General features: G+C 37.0%; 1 protein-coding gene across 4 annotated transcripts in view; it reads right to left on the reverse strand.

Annotated features, from left to right (window-relative positions):
* Positions 1–15,982, reverse strand: part of PPP4R1 (protein phosphatase 4 regulatory subunit 1) — a 60,823-nt gene that overhangs the window by 15,725 nt on the left and 29,116 nt on the right. For all 4 annotated transcript variants that reach the window (XM_035013804.1, XM_035013803.1, XM_035013805.1 and 1 more), the window contains exons 7-11: positions 14,450–14,557; positions 14,250–14,315; positions 13,415–13,573; positions 9,134–9,261; positions 1,926–2,449 (exon numbers count right to left, since the gene is read on the reverse strand). In XM_035013804.1, coding sequence (XP_034869695.1) covers positions 1,926–2,449; positions 9,134–9,261; positions 13,415–13,573; positions 14,250–14,315; positions 14,450–14,557 — 985 coding nt within the window. The remainder of the gene's footprint in view (positions 1–1,925; positions 2,450–9,133; positions 9,262–13,414; positions 13,574–14,249; positions 14,316–14,449; positions 14,558–15,982) is intronic.

Consider the following 15,982-nt stretch of genomic DNA (forward strand, 5'->3'; position numbering starts at 1 on the left):
GCCCAAATTCTTCCACTGGGCCTAAACTGGGTAGAAATCTAGATTTTGTGAGCTTGGGCATTTTTTCCTTTTGTAGTCTATGAGTCTAGCTATAGTAAACCAAGGTGGCATCAGTAATGCTACTCAGTCATAGAGTTCAATCCTGAATCGCTTGGTGACCCCAAATGCCAGAGATTTTCAAACTGCCCTAGACAAAGCCAGAAAAACCTCAAATTCCCTAGGTAAGTATTCTAGAAAAGAAGGTCTCTTACACCTTCTTCATGTTTTCCTACTTCCCTCTTTGGCCTTCCATGTAGGGTTATGTTTCTGTTCTATGACTAAGGGCTTTCTTTTTCTGACAAGAATATCTTCCTAGTCGCTGGAAACACTTAAATTTTTTTGACCAAAAATCCAGAGAGAAAGCCCCACAAATGCTTTGACAAAGGGAAGTGTTAAATTTAGCAAGACTGGGAAGCAAAGGGCGCCTTCTAAGCAACAGCCCCAGCCTTGTTACGGCTTCCCAACAATGCCCGCTAATGGCAAGCAACGAGGGGAAGGCCAGGGGACACAGGCCTGGGAGCGCCGAAACTCCACTTGAGGAGTTTCCCTGGGCAGTGCTGCTTCACCATTTTACAGGCCAGCTGACAAGAAAAAATTAACACATGCAACATAACTAGTTCAAAAAGGTGGACATTTCCCGACAGTTTGTGGCTGCCCACAATCGCAGAATCAGAAATGAGGACACATCCAAAATTAAGGGATAGCCCTTCAAAACACCTTCTGACACTATGGAAAATCAAGGCATAGTTACTGACGTCTAACACAAGTTGCACATGCCCTCAGATTTCAATGAAATAAAAAAAAAATCAGGAATTCTGTAGCCTAAGAAGAAAATGCCCGACACTGCCCACCTACGTTTTACTGCAGAACATCGGACGCATGGGCAGTTTATGTGCTAAGCATCACCCTTCTGTGCTCTTTGAGGCTGGGATTTTGGTCTGGTTTGTTGCTGCTCTATATTTAGTGCTTAGGAAAGGACCTGGCACAAGAGCAGGTGCTCAGTAAGAAATGCTGAACAAATCAATGAATCAACACATATGTTATAAAAGGGTCATCAAGACGGACAGAAAGAACATTGCAACAGATTTCAATTACAGCAGGTGTAAGAGCTGAACTAGAAAGAATGGATTAAATCACAATATAGTATTTGTACTGAAATCGCTCACCTGCAGCCTATATATTCACAGTCCTATTTTAAGTGAAACAGGATTAGCCATTTTCTGAAACACAGTTGGATCCTCAAACTTGTATGTGTACATAGGTCTTTTTTAAAAGGCATGCTCTCACTTTTAGCTTATTTGTTAAAAATTTTTTTAACATAGCTTATTCAAATATTTCAATTACTGTTTGTTAAGTGCTCTGATGTGTCAGAGATCTAGTGGGTACTGGAATGCAGTGAGCGCTCCCAGAACAGCCCTAAAAAGCAATGTTTGAATGACTGTGTAAATGTCAAGGCGAGTGATCCGTAAATTAACAAATCTGTGTATGTATGCTACAGTTAGCAACACAGTGATGAGCTCACCTAAACGAAACTTCCTAAGTATCAGATTGTTATTTATCAAGACAAGAATACATGATGATGATGGTGAAAATAAATTTTTTTTTTAAGATTTTATTTATTTGACAGAGAGAGACACAGCGAGAGAGGGAACACAAGCAGGGGGAGTGGGAGAGGGAGAAGCAGGCTTCCCGCGGAGCAGGGAGCCCGATGCGGGGCTCGATCCCAGGACCCTGGGATCATGACCTGAGCTGAAGGCAGACGCTTAACGACTGAGCCACCCAGGCACCCCATGAAAATAAATTTTTAAAAGGCAACTTTTCTGGGAAAAGAGTCAGCAAATAATGTATCAGCTTTAGAGTAAAGAACTTGATAGACTCTTCCGTACCTTTAACATCTGGATCATCAATGTGTGGCTCTAGATTTTCTATCATTTCTTCAAGTTCCTTTCTGGTGGCCATAGTGATATTTGAAGAACCTGGTACGATGACTTCAGAGGTTTCTTCTGGTCTCTCTGGGCTGAGAGTATTCCCAGAGCCCTGCTCAAGCTCTATATCTAGATCTATTTCAGGAAGAGGAGTCCTCCAGAAATGGAAGGAGTTGTACAATTCCTGATCTAAGAGAGCTGAATCTGGTGAACTGGCGCCACCTTCTGGCCGTAAGGCAGATTTGCAGTTAGCAGGCTTTTTATCATTCTCATTACTAGCTGCTTCCTGATGAGATTCTGAGGACAAAGTACAAAGTAAAGAGCTGTCCACTGGGACACTTATTTCACCTGGAGATTTCCTAGATGTTTCAGCATGATCTTCCACCATGTTTTCCAGTTTGACACTGGAATTACTAATACTGGGATCTGAAGAAACATCCTCTGGCCTGATCTGTACATCCTCTGGGACTTCTTGATCTCTGATCCTTTTATTGTTTCATTTGGGAAAAAAAAAATGAAAGTATAAAAATAATTACTGAAAAAAACTCAATGAAAGACACTACATAATGTATTTACACAAGTTCAGTATTAAAATTTACAGATTATCCATACAAATTGAGTAGTGTATATACTGGTAATGCTTCTTTTTCCATCAGTTGTTCTGTGTTCAGAGATGTAAACATCTGTTAAGCATAAGTCTAGATATTAATGCATTACATGAGTTGGAAAAGGTAACATTGTAGAATCTCAGGATTCTTAAACTAAAGAAAAACTGTAGGAAGATAAATTCCTACAATGCACTTCAAAAATGATCTGATTCTTAGGATTATGGTATTGCCACTGCTCCAATGATGTATTGAAAAGCTGAGAATTAAAACCTATTTGCTTTTATAAAAAAGAAAAGAAAAAAAAAACCCTCTGTACAGTATTAGAAAAGATCCTTATTTGCTATCTCACAAAATATTAAAATCCATTTCAGTGTAAATGAAGTTTTTTTATTTCTTCCACACTTGCCAGCTCTACTCCCAAAGGTTTTCCCAAAATAAAGTCATGACTTAACTGATAAGGACAGATGGCACAAGCTCCTAAATTAAAATCCACTGATTACCACCATCCATTATCTAAACTAAAACACTACAGTAAGTTTTAATGTTTATCCCCTATATTTTATTTGACTCCATTAAATTTAACAAACATATACTGAGCACCTACTAGGAGCCAGGGAACGAAGCCAGTATTGAGGATTCACATGTGAATGAGATGCAGGTCTGGTCAGGGAGATTAAATTAGAGGCAAACAGGAGAACCGAACATGTAAGCAAGTAACCGCCAGAGTGGTAAGTACAGAAGTATGCACACCGAGCACGGGAGGCGGGATGGAGTTGAAATGAAAAGGCCTAGAGGAAAATGACAGGAGCGGTGTTTAGAAGAACCAGGAAATGTTTACGAGGCTAAGGGGAAGAACATGTATTCAAGGGAGAAAAGGCATATGCAAAGGCAGGAGTGACAGAAAATGTGTAACACACTCTGCAAACAGCCGTGAGTTCCTTATGGCCAAGAGAAGGAAACAGTGGGTGACCAGGGTGAAAAACTTTGCCAGAACCACCGTACTCTATAACCAACACCTCTGGAATTGATCCTATGGGCTACATGGAATAAGGCAGGAATTGGGAGAATCGCATTTTTAGATGCGTTATTTTTGAGAGAGCATCCTGGAAGCGGGGTAGAAAATGGGGCGGAGGTGAGATAGGAGGCGGGAACTCCAGAAGGGCAGGGGGAGCCAGCGAGGACTTGGTGGATGAAGGCAGTGCGTCTGGGACTATGAAGAAGTAAACACATTCAAATGATGACAGGACCAGTAGGATCTGTTTACTTATTTACTGCATGCTGGAGATGGGAACCAAAGGGAGGAATCCGGAAAGACTGCCAAATTTCTGGCTAGCGCGACGGAACAAATCATGGTAGCACCAACTAAAAGTGGAAAACACAAGAACAGTGTAATGAGGAGGCTAATGAGTTCCGGTTTGGACAGGCTGAGTGCAGTACCTGGGTTGCATTCTGGGTGGGGATGTCCACGGGAAACCGGTCAGACACCAGGGACCGAGGTGGAGGTCATCACCTCAGAAGGACGTGTGCAGGTCTTAGATGGGCGCAAGGCAAGAAAGACGAATGGAAACACGAAAGACACACCAAGTAACAGAGTGAAGGCATTTTTCTCAGGATGCCTTAGAGAGAGAGGTCAGAAGAGATGTAGGAACTGCAGGCACGGGAGATGACGAAATCACTGATAGAGCACTGTCCTTCTAAGAAGAAAGAAGAACGTGAGCTCAAGAACAGAGGTGCACAGATTCAATGGGTCAAGACACACCTTTCATAAGAAACATGAGAGAGAAGTAAGGATGGGTGTGTAGGTAAATTTGAAAGTGAGTGTGGGAAAAAACTAAAGCTGCTCCCTGAAACAGTATGTGTCTTTAAATACACACAGTAAAAGGTACTAAACAGGAGGCTTACCAGGACTGAGCAAACGGAAGGTGACATTAACACCTGTGTAATATCCTAGTTAAGTAGCCACTGTACATGTTCCCATGAAATTATCAACTTCCCTCTGATTATGCTTTATCTCATGGTAATGTTCACACTATTTTAAAAAATAATGTATTTTTAAAAACACATGATTATTTTAACAGATCTTGAAAAATACAGAAAAAATATGTAAGAAGTCATGTGAAAACATATCACACAGTGATAGCATTTTACTTCTGGTGTTTCCCCTCGATTCTTAGGACTATAAAATAGACGGTGTGCACACATAATACAGTGTGTTACACCTCTGGGAGAGCTGGGCCCCGAGTTCTCAGGTCCTTGTCCCAGTGCCAGCACTGCATTACCATAAACCTGTGAGTCTTTCAAGGTCCCCATGATTCCACATTTACTCCTTATTCATAAGGATGACAGACTGGCTTAGACAACCTTTAAGATTCCTTCCCTCTCCAAAACAGTTCTTGGAGCTAGTGCTGTTATGCCAAATAAATGTCTTCTATACAAATTACATATTTTCCAATCACGTGGTCCTTATTAAAAGACATTTTTTCTTTTGTTTTAAAGAATTTAGTGGGATAATTGGTAAAATTTGAATAAAGTCTCTAGTTTAGATGACAGTATTTTATATCTATGTTAATTTCTTAATTTGGTAATTGGACCATGGTTATGTATTAATGCCTGCATTCTGAGGAAGTACACAGTGAAATATTTAAGAAAGGTAAAAAGAATATGTCTGAAACCTCAAACTATTCAGAAAAAAAGATCAGTAAAGCAAATATGGTAAAATGTTAACATTTGGAGAATCTGAAGGGCATATGGGATTCTTTGTGCTATTTTTGCAGTTTTTCTGATATGAAAACTAAATTTAAAAAATTATAGTAACAAGATACTGTTTGGTGGGAGTGGAGACCAAATGGGTTAAAACTTGTAAGACTTCACTATCTGATAAATTAAAAAACACCTGCATTTAAAATACACAAAAAGAACCTAATTAAAAGGCCATTCAGAGGGCACCTGGGTGGCTCAGTGGGTTAAGCGTCCGACTCTCAAGTACAGCTCAGGTCATGCTCTCAGGGTCACGAGATGGAGCCCCACCTTGGACTCGAGTCACACTGGGAGTGTAGACTGCTTAAGATTTTCTCTCTCCCTTTGCCCCACCCCCCCAAACAGCAGCAGCAACAACAACAAAGGCCATTCAGTATGCAAAACTATCCCATGGGCCTGAAATTCCTTGATTACTATTCTCACCATGCCATTAAGATTAAACTTTAATATTCTTAGGAAAAAAAAAAAAAAGAACGGCTAAGTCATTCTATTTCTCTAACGTTACATTACTAGTCTGTCCAAACTTAAAACTCCTAGTATAGTTTCAAGGAGACAAAAAAATTTTCCCTACTGTTAAATTCTGGGAAAAATTACTACATGTATGAATAACAGTTGCTTCGAATTGTCAAAAATATAAATTATCTGAATACTGATTTTTCCAAGAGGTGGGAGCTAGTCAATGCAAGATCAAGCTGCTAAAAACTAAAATTCTGATATTCTTAGTTGTCAGATTTCCAAATGCTATTATAAAAGCAAAAATCATTTTGAAAGCTAAAAAGACCTCTGATTCTGCAAAATGAGAGAATTACCCCATCTCCTAAGAGATGCAGGTAACAAGAGCACCAGGGTGAGCCAGACATTTCTCTAAAAGAACCTTAATTTTCCTTTAGTGTCTACATAAGTTTCCTATTAATACTCTCCAAGTTCTGGACTAGAGACTCTGGGCCTAGAAAAATAAGTACACGTATTTCAGGAGAAAATGACATCTGGTTAAAGCAGCACTATGTCCTGACACGAAAGCAAAGAACATACATCTTTCCTGTACTGTGAATTAACTAAATGAAGTTTTCATATCACTGAAATACTTCCAAATTTGTACCAACAGCCATCAGTTTTACTTTCATGCAGCTGGCATTACACTAAGCTGACAAAAAGTGGCATAAGTGGTGTAACTACTTAAGGCTTCTGAGATTAAAGCTTTCCTTACAATTCATTCAAGGTTTACTATTTGCCAGGCCCAGTGAAGGTGCTCTATACGCAGAAATTCAGAACTCGACTGCTACAGCAGCTGGACTTGCAGTCGGCTGGCCTAAGCATATACGCAAATACACAACTGAAAAGATACGGATCAGAAATCTGTGCTCATATTCCAGTGCTGACAGCCAAGATGCAAAAGCTCTGTATTTCCCAAAAAACTCAGGAAAAGATTCATGGAGGTAGTGAGTCTAGAGACAGCAAACACACTGACAATTCACTTTGTTAAATGGGTATGGATGGAACAGAACAGCTTCTTGAACAGAAAGCAGAGAGAACCAAAAGAACATAGTGTATTCGGAGAACAATATAATACAACAGTTGATCAACTAAGAAGAAAAGGGAATGCTTATGTTACATAATTTAAAAATGCAAATATGAATGTTTAACTCTGCTTCTGGAAGTAGCCTTTATGAACACCTTCCAAGAAGCATGAATAGCCTGATCTAGGGTGAAAGATAAATCCGGTATACAACGTCAGAGGTTTAAAATCAATTAAGGCTTCAGAGAGTATTAAGTGACATTAAATGTTTCCAGGGTCAGATGAAACTATATAATAAATAGTAGTGGAAACAGACTGTCAAAAACTTGCTTACTTTTGTAAGATATTTGTTTGAGAGATCTGAATTCTAGGAAAACTGAGAGGACCTTGACAACAGGAACCGAGTTCTCGATTTCTATCTATAGGAGCTGGTTCATAGTAGGTGCTCAATTAATTTCTGCATAATCAACCAATCTTAAATAACAAACAAGTTTTAAGACAGCTTAGAACAAAAGTCAGTGCAGTATTTAAGAGAGGGTAAACAAACTAATGGTTCTGAGATTAATAATACATAAGACTTTTTTTTTGAAGTTAGGAAGTAAAACTACACAACAGTTTTAATGGTATTTAACACAACTCCTTCCTTAGCCAGAAATTCTCTCTTCCCTCCCTTCTACCATTAACACGATTCAATAAAGTCTAACAACATAGTGAAAATCCAATGCTACAAAGAGTACTGACTTGACATTAAGACATACCTCATTACAATGGAAGAGGAATTAAGGTTTGTAGGTAAAAGATAACTACCTTTAAATATCTCTTCCAGTAATGTCCTACACGGGCAGTCAGTACAACTACTGGCCATGGTAGCCACACCAAACATTTTTGTCAATAAAGTTTTATTGGAACACAGCCAAGCCCATCCACTTATGTGCGGTCCATGGCTGCTTTCACGCTGCAAAGGCAGAGTACAGCAGTTGTGGCAGAGACTGAAAATATTTATTATTTGGCCTTTTACAGAAAGTCTGCTGACCCCTGACCTATACAATTCTCTGTAAATTTGTATTTTCACTTACTAGACTTTCTCCAGATTTAAAAATAAATAAAAGTTATGTAATAGTCTTCGCATAATTACGTAGTGAACAAGGTATGTTGACTTTAAAAATGAAAAACAGGTAACATTTCCCCCCATCATCATTTTTGTCAAACTCCTTGCAGCAGCTGTTTTTCAAAAGAACTGACAGAATTTGCTTGCTAGGAAGACAGGTTTAGAGTGATTTTCTTCCTTTACAAAAAACAGTACCTCAGGTTTGTTTGGCTATTCAGCAGGACAGTAGGAGAACGGGCAAAAAGGTAAAACAAGGCAGCAGAGAAGAAAGGAAGAACTGCCAAATCAAAACACCAAGAAAGCAAATATCACAGTATCAAGACCTACAGAAGAAAATGTCCATTAGCATCATGACAAGGGAGGGACAAGACACTATGGTAACTCAAGCATTATAGTAGGGACTGTTTAAAAAGCAGGTTCTAAATTATTTCAAGTGCACATCTGTAAAAGTGCATATTTTCCATGCACTAAGTTAGGCTTGATTTTTTTTCCCCCTAAGTATATAGTATAATAAATTTTAAAAACAAAAACTTGAAATTTCTTAATGTAAAAAAATTTAAAAATAAAAATCAGAGTTGTCCTTTTTATTTTAAAATCAGTTGCCCTATTACACTTAAAGTTGATATTCTAGTTAATAAGTACATTAATTTGGTGCTAATCATTATAATACTTTCCCTCTCGATTGAGAGATTATAATCATCATTCTGCAGAGTTCAAGATCCACAATTAAAATAATTGACTGAAAGGAAAAGTAATAGTAAGAAATGGACTACATACTAAACAAACATATTCCTAAATTAGGTTTTACCCCTTAAAACACTAAACCCTTTAAATTGTATGACCATTACTTCACCTAAATGTCAACAGATGGTTTACTAGGTAACTAATTTATTAAATAAACTTATTCAAAAATTATCATCACATCTATCATTTATACTTTTCTCTATAGCCAGGATCAAGCTCAGTGTGCTACACTCATCTTCATCTTCTCACTTAAGATGTAACTGACCAAAGAGACATTTAACAAATGTATTTAAAATATAGCTCTTTAAAAATATTTACCAATTTTTACAATCAAGAGAAATAGCAAAGTCTCCAAAAAGAAAATTTATTATAAAATAGAGGAAATGAAAAATATGTTCACAAGCAATAAAAGCTGAAAAGTTTAAAGAAATCATACCTATTTTTGTCTTCTACTGACGTATCTTCTGAGCTTTTGCTTTCTTCTTTAAAATACTGGCCTGAGCTAGATGGATTAGCAAAAGTAGATATGAAAGGTCCCAGAGACTGAAAAGCCGCTTGGCGAACCTAGAAAGAAAAGGAGAACAGTAATAAAACAAAAATAAGGGATTATTAACAGTCTACTTTTCACTTACCGAAGTATGGTTAAGATAGTAAATAAGATAGTGTTTTCTAAAAAACCTTCCCAGATTCAGAACTATAAATCATTCTTCTGCTAGGATTTAAAATTCTTTATATTTTTTTTTTACTTTTGATTTTTTAAAATCGGTCTTGAATATTTAAACCATGAGAATATGAAAATGAGATCCCATAGAGCATCTGCATGGAACTAAAGGAAATCCTGCAGTGTTCTCAAGGAAAACAGAATGAAGAAAACCAAGACTGCCAAACAGAAAATACAGAGCAATAAAGTCGACAAAATGTGATAAATCCATTTCATGTTTCCTGGTAGGAAAGACTGTAATTTGCTTACTACAAGGAAACAAGACAGATGTGCCAGAACTATGGATGCACTTATCAGAAACAGAATATTGAATTAAAATATATTTCACAAAATCTGGATGCACATACTACTGTTATGCATGAATATCTCAAGTAGGAGAGCTAAAAAAAAGGTTATAGAATTTTATTTCATATTGTATTCTTGTATTATTTTTGTAATCTTGATTACAAAAAAAAATTGGGGGAGAGAGGTTTTATGAAAGGAAGCAGAAGGGCGGACACAATCTGAAAGAGGCATAGTTCTCCCATCATAGTTGGGAGAAACCACAAACCAATTTCTCTAAGACCCTGCCCTTGAGGCATAACAACACCTTTTCCATAGTTTAAAATGAAGATTACATGACATGTGTAAATTTTGCAGAGGCAAATACATGTGAAGCATGCATATTACTAGTATTTACCCTCTGGGGGAAGCAGATACAAAATGATTCAATTGGTTTAAAAGAAAAAAAAAAAGGCTAGAATTATATATAAGATAGCAAAAAGAAGCCTATGGAAGAACTTAACAGGTTTTCTCCTCTACAGTCAATGTTACTTCCATAAAAACATAAAAGGTAACTTTTAAAATTATATGCATGAGTTTAGTCTACTCTGGATACTGTTAAAACTCTGAGTTTGTCTCAGTTATAGGATTTACATATACCTGAAATGACAGATATAAGGAGTCCTCCATTTTAATATAAACATATTCCCAAATTAGCAGGAAATACTGTATATCATTGAGCCAAGACAATGATAAAGTCTCAAAATGAAAACTTTAATAAAGCTACGTAATCTTTTCTAACAATCTTATACATTTTAAACAACATTAAAGTTGTGCTATGGCTTAAGAGTCTTTCCTCTATGTAGAGTCTTTGGAAAATGAATATGGAAGGTCCTGAGATCTACTTCAGGCATGACAGCATAAGGAGCGCCACTGACCCACTCTCCAGTGAAATCGTTGAAAATGGAAAAAACAAAAACGAAACAAAACCCCAAAGCCCCACCAATTAAAACCTGTGGAAACAGTCCTAAGGGCAGGCAAACAACAAAAGAAGGAATATCTATAAATATTCAGTAAAAGAACCCCGAGAGTCTGTGGTATTTGAACCAGGGAGGCAGAACCTCTACTCCAGACTGCTGCAGACAACAACACTGGCCTCCCTCTCTTCTAGCTTCCAGCCAGAGGGCTTTCAATGTTTTCTATCCTGCCTCCAGCTACCTGTTGGGCATCCCTTCTACACAACGCCCACTGGTAGAATGGAAGCTCTACCTTAGATGTGGCTCAGAACACTGGGCCCTGAGAATACTCAGAATACAGTCCCTGCCCCAGCTTAAAAGGCTAGGATAGATGAGCCAAGAGAACCTGGGGCTGCTGTCCCTCTTACTCCCATCAAAATGTGGTCATCCCAGGATGGGATACAGGCATGCAGGCAGGCCCAAAGCTGTGCCTCCTGGAGGGGGGAGTAAGAGTTCACTAACACATTCCAGCCAGTCACTAAACAAACAAGTAACAGTAACAAGCCCCAGAGAGGGTTCAAGTACCCAAATTTGCTGTATTAACTAAAACGACCAGTTTAAAAAAAAATTTAAGGCATGCAAAGGAACAAAAAAGTATGATCCATAGACTGGAGAAAAATTTAAGGAACAGAAACTACGTGTGAGGGTGCCTGGGTGGCTCAGTTGGTTAAGCGACTGCCTTCGGCTCAGGTCATGATCCCAGGGTCCTGGGATCGAGTCCCGCATCGGGCTCCCTGCTCCAGAGAGCCTGCTTCTCCCTCTCCCACGCCCCCTGCTTGTGTTCCCTCTCTCGCTGTGTCTCTCTCTGTCAAATAAATAAATAAAATCTTAAAAAAAAAAAAAAAAAAAAGAAACTACGTGTGAGAACACTAAGATGTTGGACTTAGAAAAAAACTTCAAAGTGACTGTTATAAATTGTTCACAGAACGAAAGGAAAGCATGAGTAAAGTAAAGGAAGGAATGAGGACAGTGTCATATCAAACATAAGTTAATGAAGAGAACCAGATGGAAATTCTGGAGTTGAAGACTATAATAATTGAAATAAAAACTAACCACATAAACTTAAGTAGATCTGAACTGGTAGAAAAAAAGAATTAGGGAACTCAAGGTATATTAATATAGATTAAGCAAAGAACAGAGAGAAAAAAGAAAATGAGGAAAAATGAACAGAATCTTGGAAAATGTGGGACTCCACTAAGTGCACCATATGTGTAATGGGAATACCAGGAGGGAAAAGACACAATATTTGAAGAAATGATGGCTCAAAATATCCCAAATTTATTAAAAATCAATAATCTACACATGAAAGAAGCTCAACAAATAGGATAAACTAAAAGAGATCTACAAACATATCAAAATGCCAAAGTCAAAAGCAAGAAGAAAATCTTGAAAGCAGCAAAAGGAAAGTGACATATCACTTACAAGAGAACCTCAATAAAATAAACCTAACTTCCTACAAAAACAAGAGAGATCGGAGGGCTGTGGGGAAGACACAAAGTGCTTGAAGAAATTTAAAAAAACAAACACCAAAACTGTTAACCAAGAGTACAAAGCTATCTTTCAAAAAAAATGAAAGCAAAATAAAGACACACCCAGATAAACAGAAACAGAATTTATTGCCACCAAATTTACATGACAATAAATGCAAAAGGAAGCTCCCCAGGTTGAAAGTCAGTTACCCTGGATGGTAACTCAAAAGAAAGAAGGAAGATCTCAAACTGCTAACTTAATCTTCCACCTCAAGACACTGGAAAAATAAGAGCTAACTAAACCAAAAGCAAGCAGAAGAGAGGGTATAATATAGATTAGAGTGGAAGTTAATGAAATAGAGAACAGAAATATAGAGAAAATCGGTGAAACTAAAGCTTTAAAAAGATGAACAAAACAGACAAAACTTTAGCAGACTGGCTAAGAAACAAAGAGACAAGAATCAACTAGAACCAGAAAGAAGAGACATTACTACTTACGTTACAGAAATACCGAGATTATGAAGAAAATACTATGGATCATATACCAGCAAGTTAGATAACTTACATGAAACAAATTCCTAGACAAACTACTAATAAAACTGACTAAAAGAAGAAAATTTACTAAAAGAAGAAATAATCTGAATAACTCTCTAACAAGTGAAGCTTATCTGAATAGCCCTATAACAAGTGAAGAGATTAGTAAACAAAACCAAAAAAAAACTACACACAAAGGAAAGTCCAAACTGAGATGGCATCACTGCTGAATTCTACTAAACATTTAAAAGAGAACACCAATTCTTCACAAATTCTCCCAAAAAAAAGAGGGAGCCCTTCCCAACTCATTTTATGAGGACATTATTACCTTGTTAACAAAACAAAACAAAAGCCATTGCAAGGAAGCTATAGATCATTATCTCTTATAATATGGATATAAAAACCCCTAACAAAATAGTAGCAAACAGTCCAGCAACATATCAAAAATTATTACACTATGGCCAGGTGAGACTTATTGAAGGTTTAACACCTGAAAATCAATATGCCACATCATATCCTTAGAATGAACATGATTTCTATTTGTACAGAAGTTTTGTCCAGTTAAAAAAAAAGTTAATACAGTAGTTTGCCTACTGTCTACTCCTAAAAGGATTAACAGTAACATACTTTGATAAACTGTTTCTTAAATCATGAAATCAAAATGTTTCTTATAAAATGTATTATTTTACAAAAATGATAATTAGACAAAACCCTACCCAACGTGAAGGATCACTGATCAAATTAATAAACAGTGCTGACAATTTAGTCCGTCGGATTTCTTGACATGTCGCACAGGAAACGGCCATGAAGCATTCAGCACAAGCCTTCCGGACTCCCCACACGTTATCAGAACAAAGCTGGAAAAACCTGGGCAGCTACGCAAGGACAGTGGTGTGTTAGGCAGACAACTCAAGTTTCAGTGGTTCATTTTATTTCATTTTCTGCTTTCACAGTGTTTCGAAATATTAGATTTTCCTATAACAATTTAGAAGATCTGTTTCGTATTAAAACTTAGTAATTTGAAATAAATCACACCTAATTCACAGCACTGTTGACTGGAAAAGCAGAAACAACAAATACAGCTTAAATGTTATGCAAAATCTTGTACCTAAACTGTTTTGCCTAATGGATGATTTCAGAAACTCTTCCAGTATGTTAACTGGTACACGAAGCATGTATATCCCCATGCACTAACCATTTAAAAATAACAAGCTGTAGATTTGTCACTAGAATACTTGAGAGTTGCAATAAAATTACAGATTTCTTCGAATAAGAATTGATTTAATAGAAGTGGGAGAGGTAAAAATAAATCAATGGTCCTTACACATCACATATCTGCATTTTTAACAAACTATAATCAAAACACAATTCAAGTGCCTAGAGTATAGATATTTGAACTCTCAAACTCAGAGTCATCTGATCGTTCTAGTTCACATTCATGAGACTGTGTTAATAAAATTGGGGGGTAAATGTATGCATTTTAAACTTTATGTATTACTCTGTAATGTACTGCTTACTCCTTTATTACTCCTTTATATCTGCAACACTTACCAACATCTCCTCAGTAGCTTGCTGGCCAACTACACTGCAAATATCTCCAAAATTGGCAGCACACACCTGGCAACGAAAGCATCACTGACATTTCAAAAATCTTACATACACAGTGCTTTTAAAATAATCTTTTAAGTTTCACACATCAATACAGTAACCACTAAAACCATGTGTTCTTAAACAAAATGCCTAAAAAATACCTTTCGAACATGAAACATTCTGCAATCACAGCACATCTCACAAAACCTAGGGAGGATAAGACGCTCTGTAATGTCCTTCCCAACCATGGGAGCCATTTTGCACATTATCTAAAATGGATAAGAACAAAAGCACACTGAAAACATCTTCAAACTAAGACTTTTCCAGTTAAGTCTGCTAACTTATTAGAAGTATACACTTTAGGAAATATAAAATAGGTCATGGCATCATTATACTACATACATCACAAAAAACATTCATCTTATTTATCCAGGTTCAAGGCAGAAAAATAGATATTTACTACTACCAATAAAATCAACCAATAATTACTAAATAATTATTTATGCACAGTAAACCCAGAGAAAATCTGAAAAATTTCATTTCTGACTATAGTTTCAATCTTATTAATCATTTTGCCTGATACCTTTAAAAGTAAAACCCCCCCAAATTTTCCCAGTAAGAAAACAAATGGTTACTGTTCAAAGGAAAGATTATCCACAAGAAGAATTTGGGTTTAGTGTATTTGTACTGCTAAGAAAAGACACTTTAGAGGTAGTCCTTACCTTGCAAAGTACCGTGTTAACAGAAACTCGTGCGTAAGAGAACTGTGTCCCTTGGTTCTAAGGGAGGCAAGGACCCAGTTCCAACATGCACAGTTTCAGGTAACGCAGTCCCAGGCAAACGAGGATGAACTATGTCTGAAAACCAGCCCAATGCTATTTAAATAAATTCCCCACCCCACCCCCCAGTTAGTACAGAAAGAAATCTGATGGTCTTTTATTATCACACCTACTCCTAGCCCATACAGACATAATTAGAAGTAAAAGGAATAGAGATTGCAAAGAAAGAAAAAACTATTCATACAGGACGTGATTATCTACATAGAAAAATTTCAAGGACTCTACAAAGAAGTCACTAGAATAAGTGAGCTTAGAAGTTTTCAGGACATGTCAGAACCAAAAATCAAATGTATTCCTATAAATTAGCAATGAAATGAAAACATTTAAAAACAGTATCATTCACAACAATGTCAAGAAACATAGTTCAACAAAATATGTATGTACTCTGTCTACTGAAAACTACAAAACACTGATGAGAAACATAAAACACCTAAATAAATGGAGAGATCTACCGTACTAATGGCTTGTTAGGTGGGCGACTATCTCCAAACTGATCCAGAGATTCAACACAATACCTATCAAAATCTCAGCATCCTCAGAACTGGAGATAACATCTGTACCTCCCAAATCCCAAAGCCAGTTTTGTTCTTTGTACTGTTTCTAAGCATTTTCAAGCCCTAAAGATCCAAAGTTATATACTGTATCACTGATCTAACATAATGAAATTCATCAGAATGAATTATCTCCAAGATAGAGAACAACTAGGGAGCCAGGGTGTGCAAAGCATGATAAAATATATAAGCCGACTATAAAAGAATCATGGGTTTCATACCAGTGCTGGATATAATCTCTACTACAGCTGTAATGTTTCACTATTGTTAAATCCTATAAAAATAAGAGAGCAAGTTGAACTCT

This window comes from Mirounga leonina, unplaced genomic scaffold (genome assembly GCF_011800145.1).
Source record: "Mirounga leonina isolate KUSES-001 unplaced genomic scaffold, KU_Mleo_1.0 Mir_167, whole genome shotgun sequence".
NCBI lineage: Eukaryota > Metazoa > Chordata > Mammalia > Carnivora > Phocidae > Mirounga > Mirounga leonina.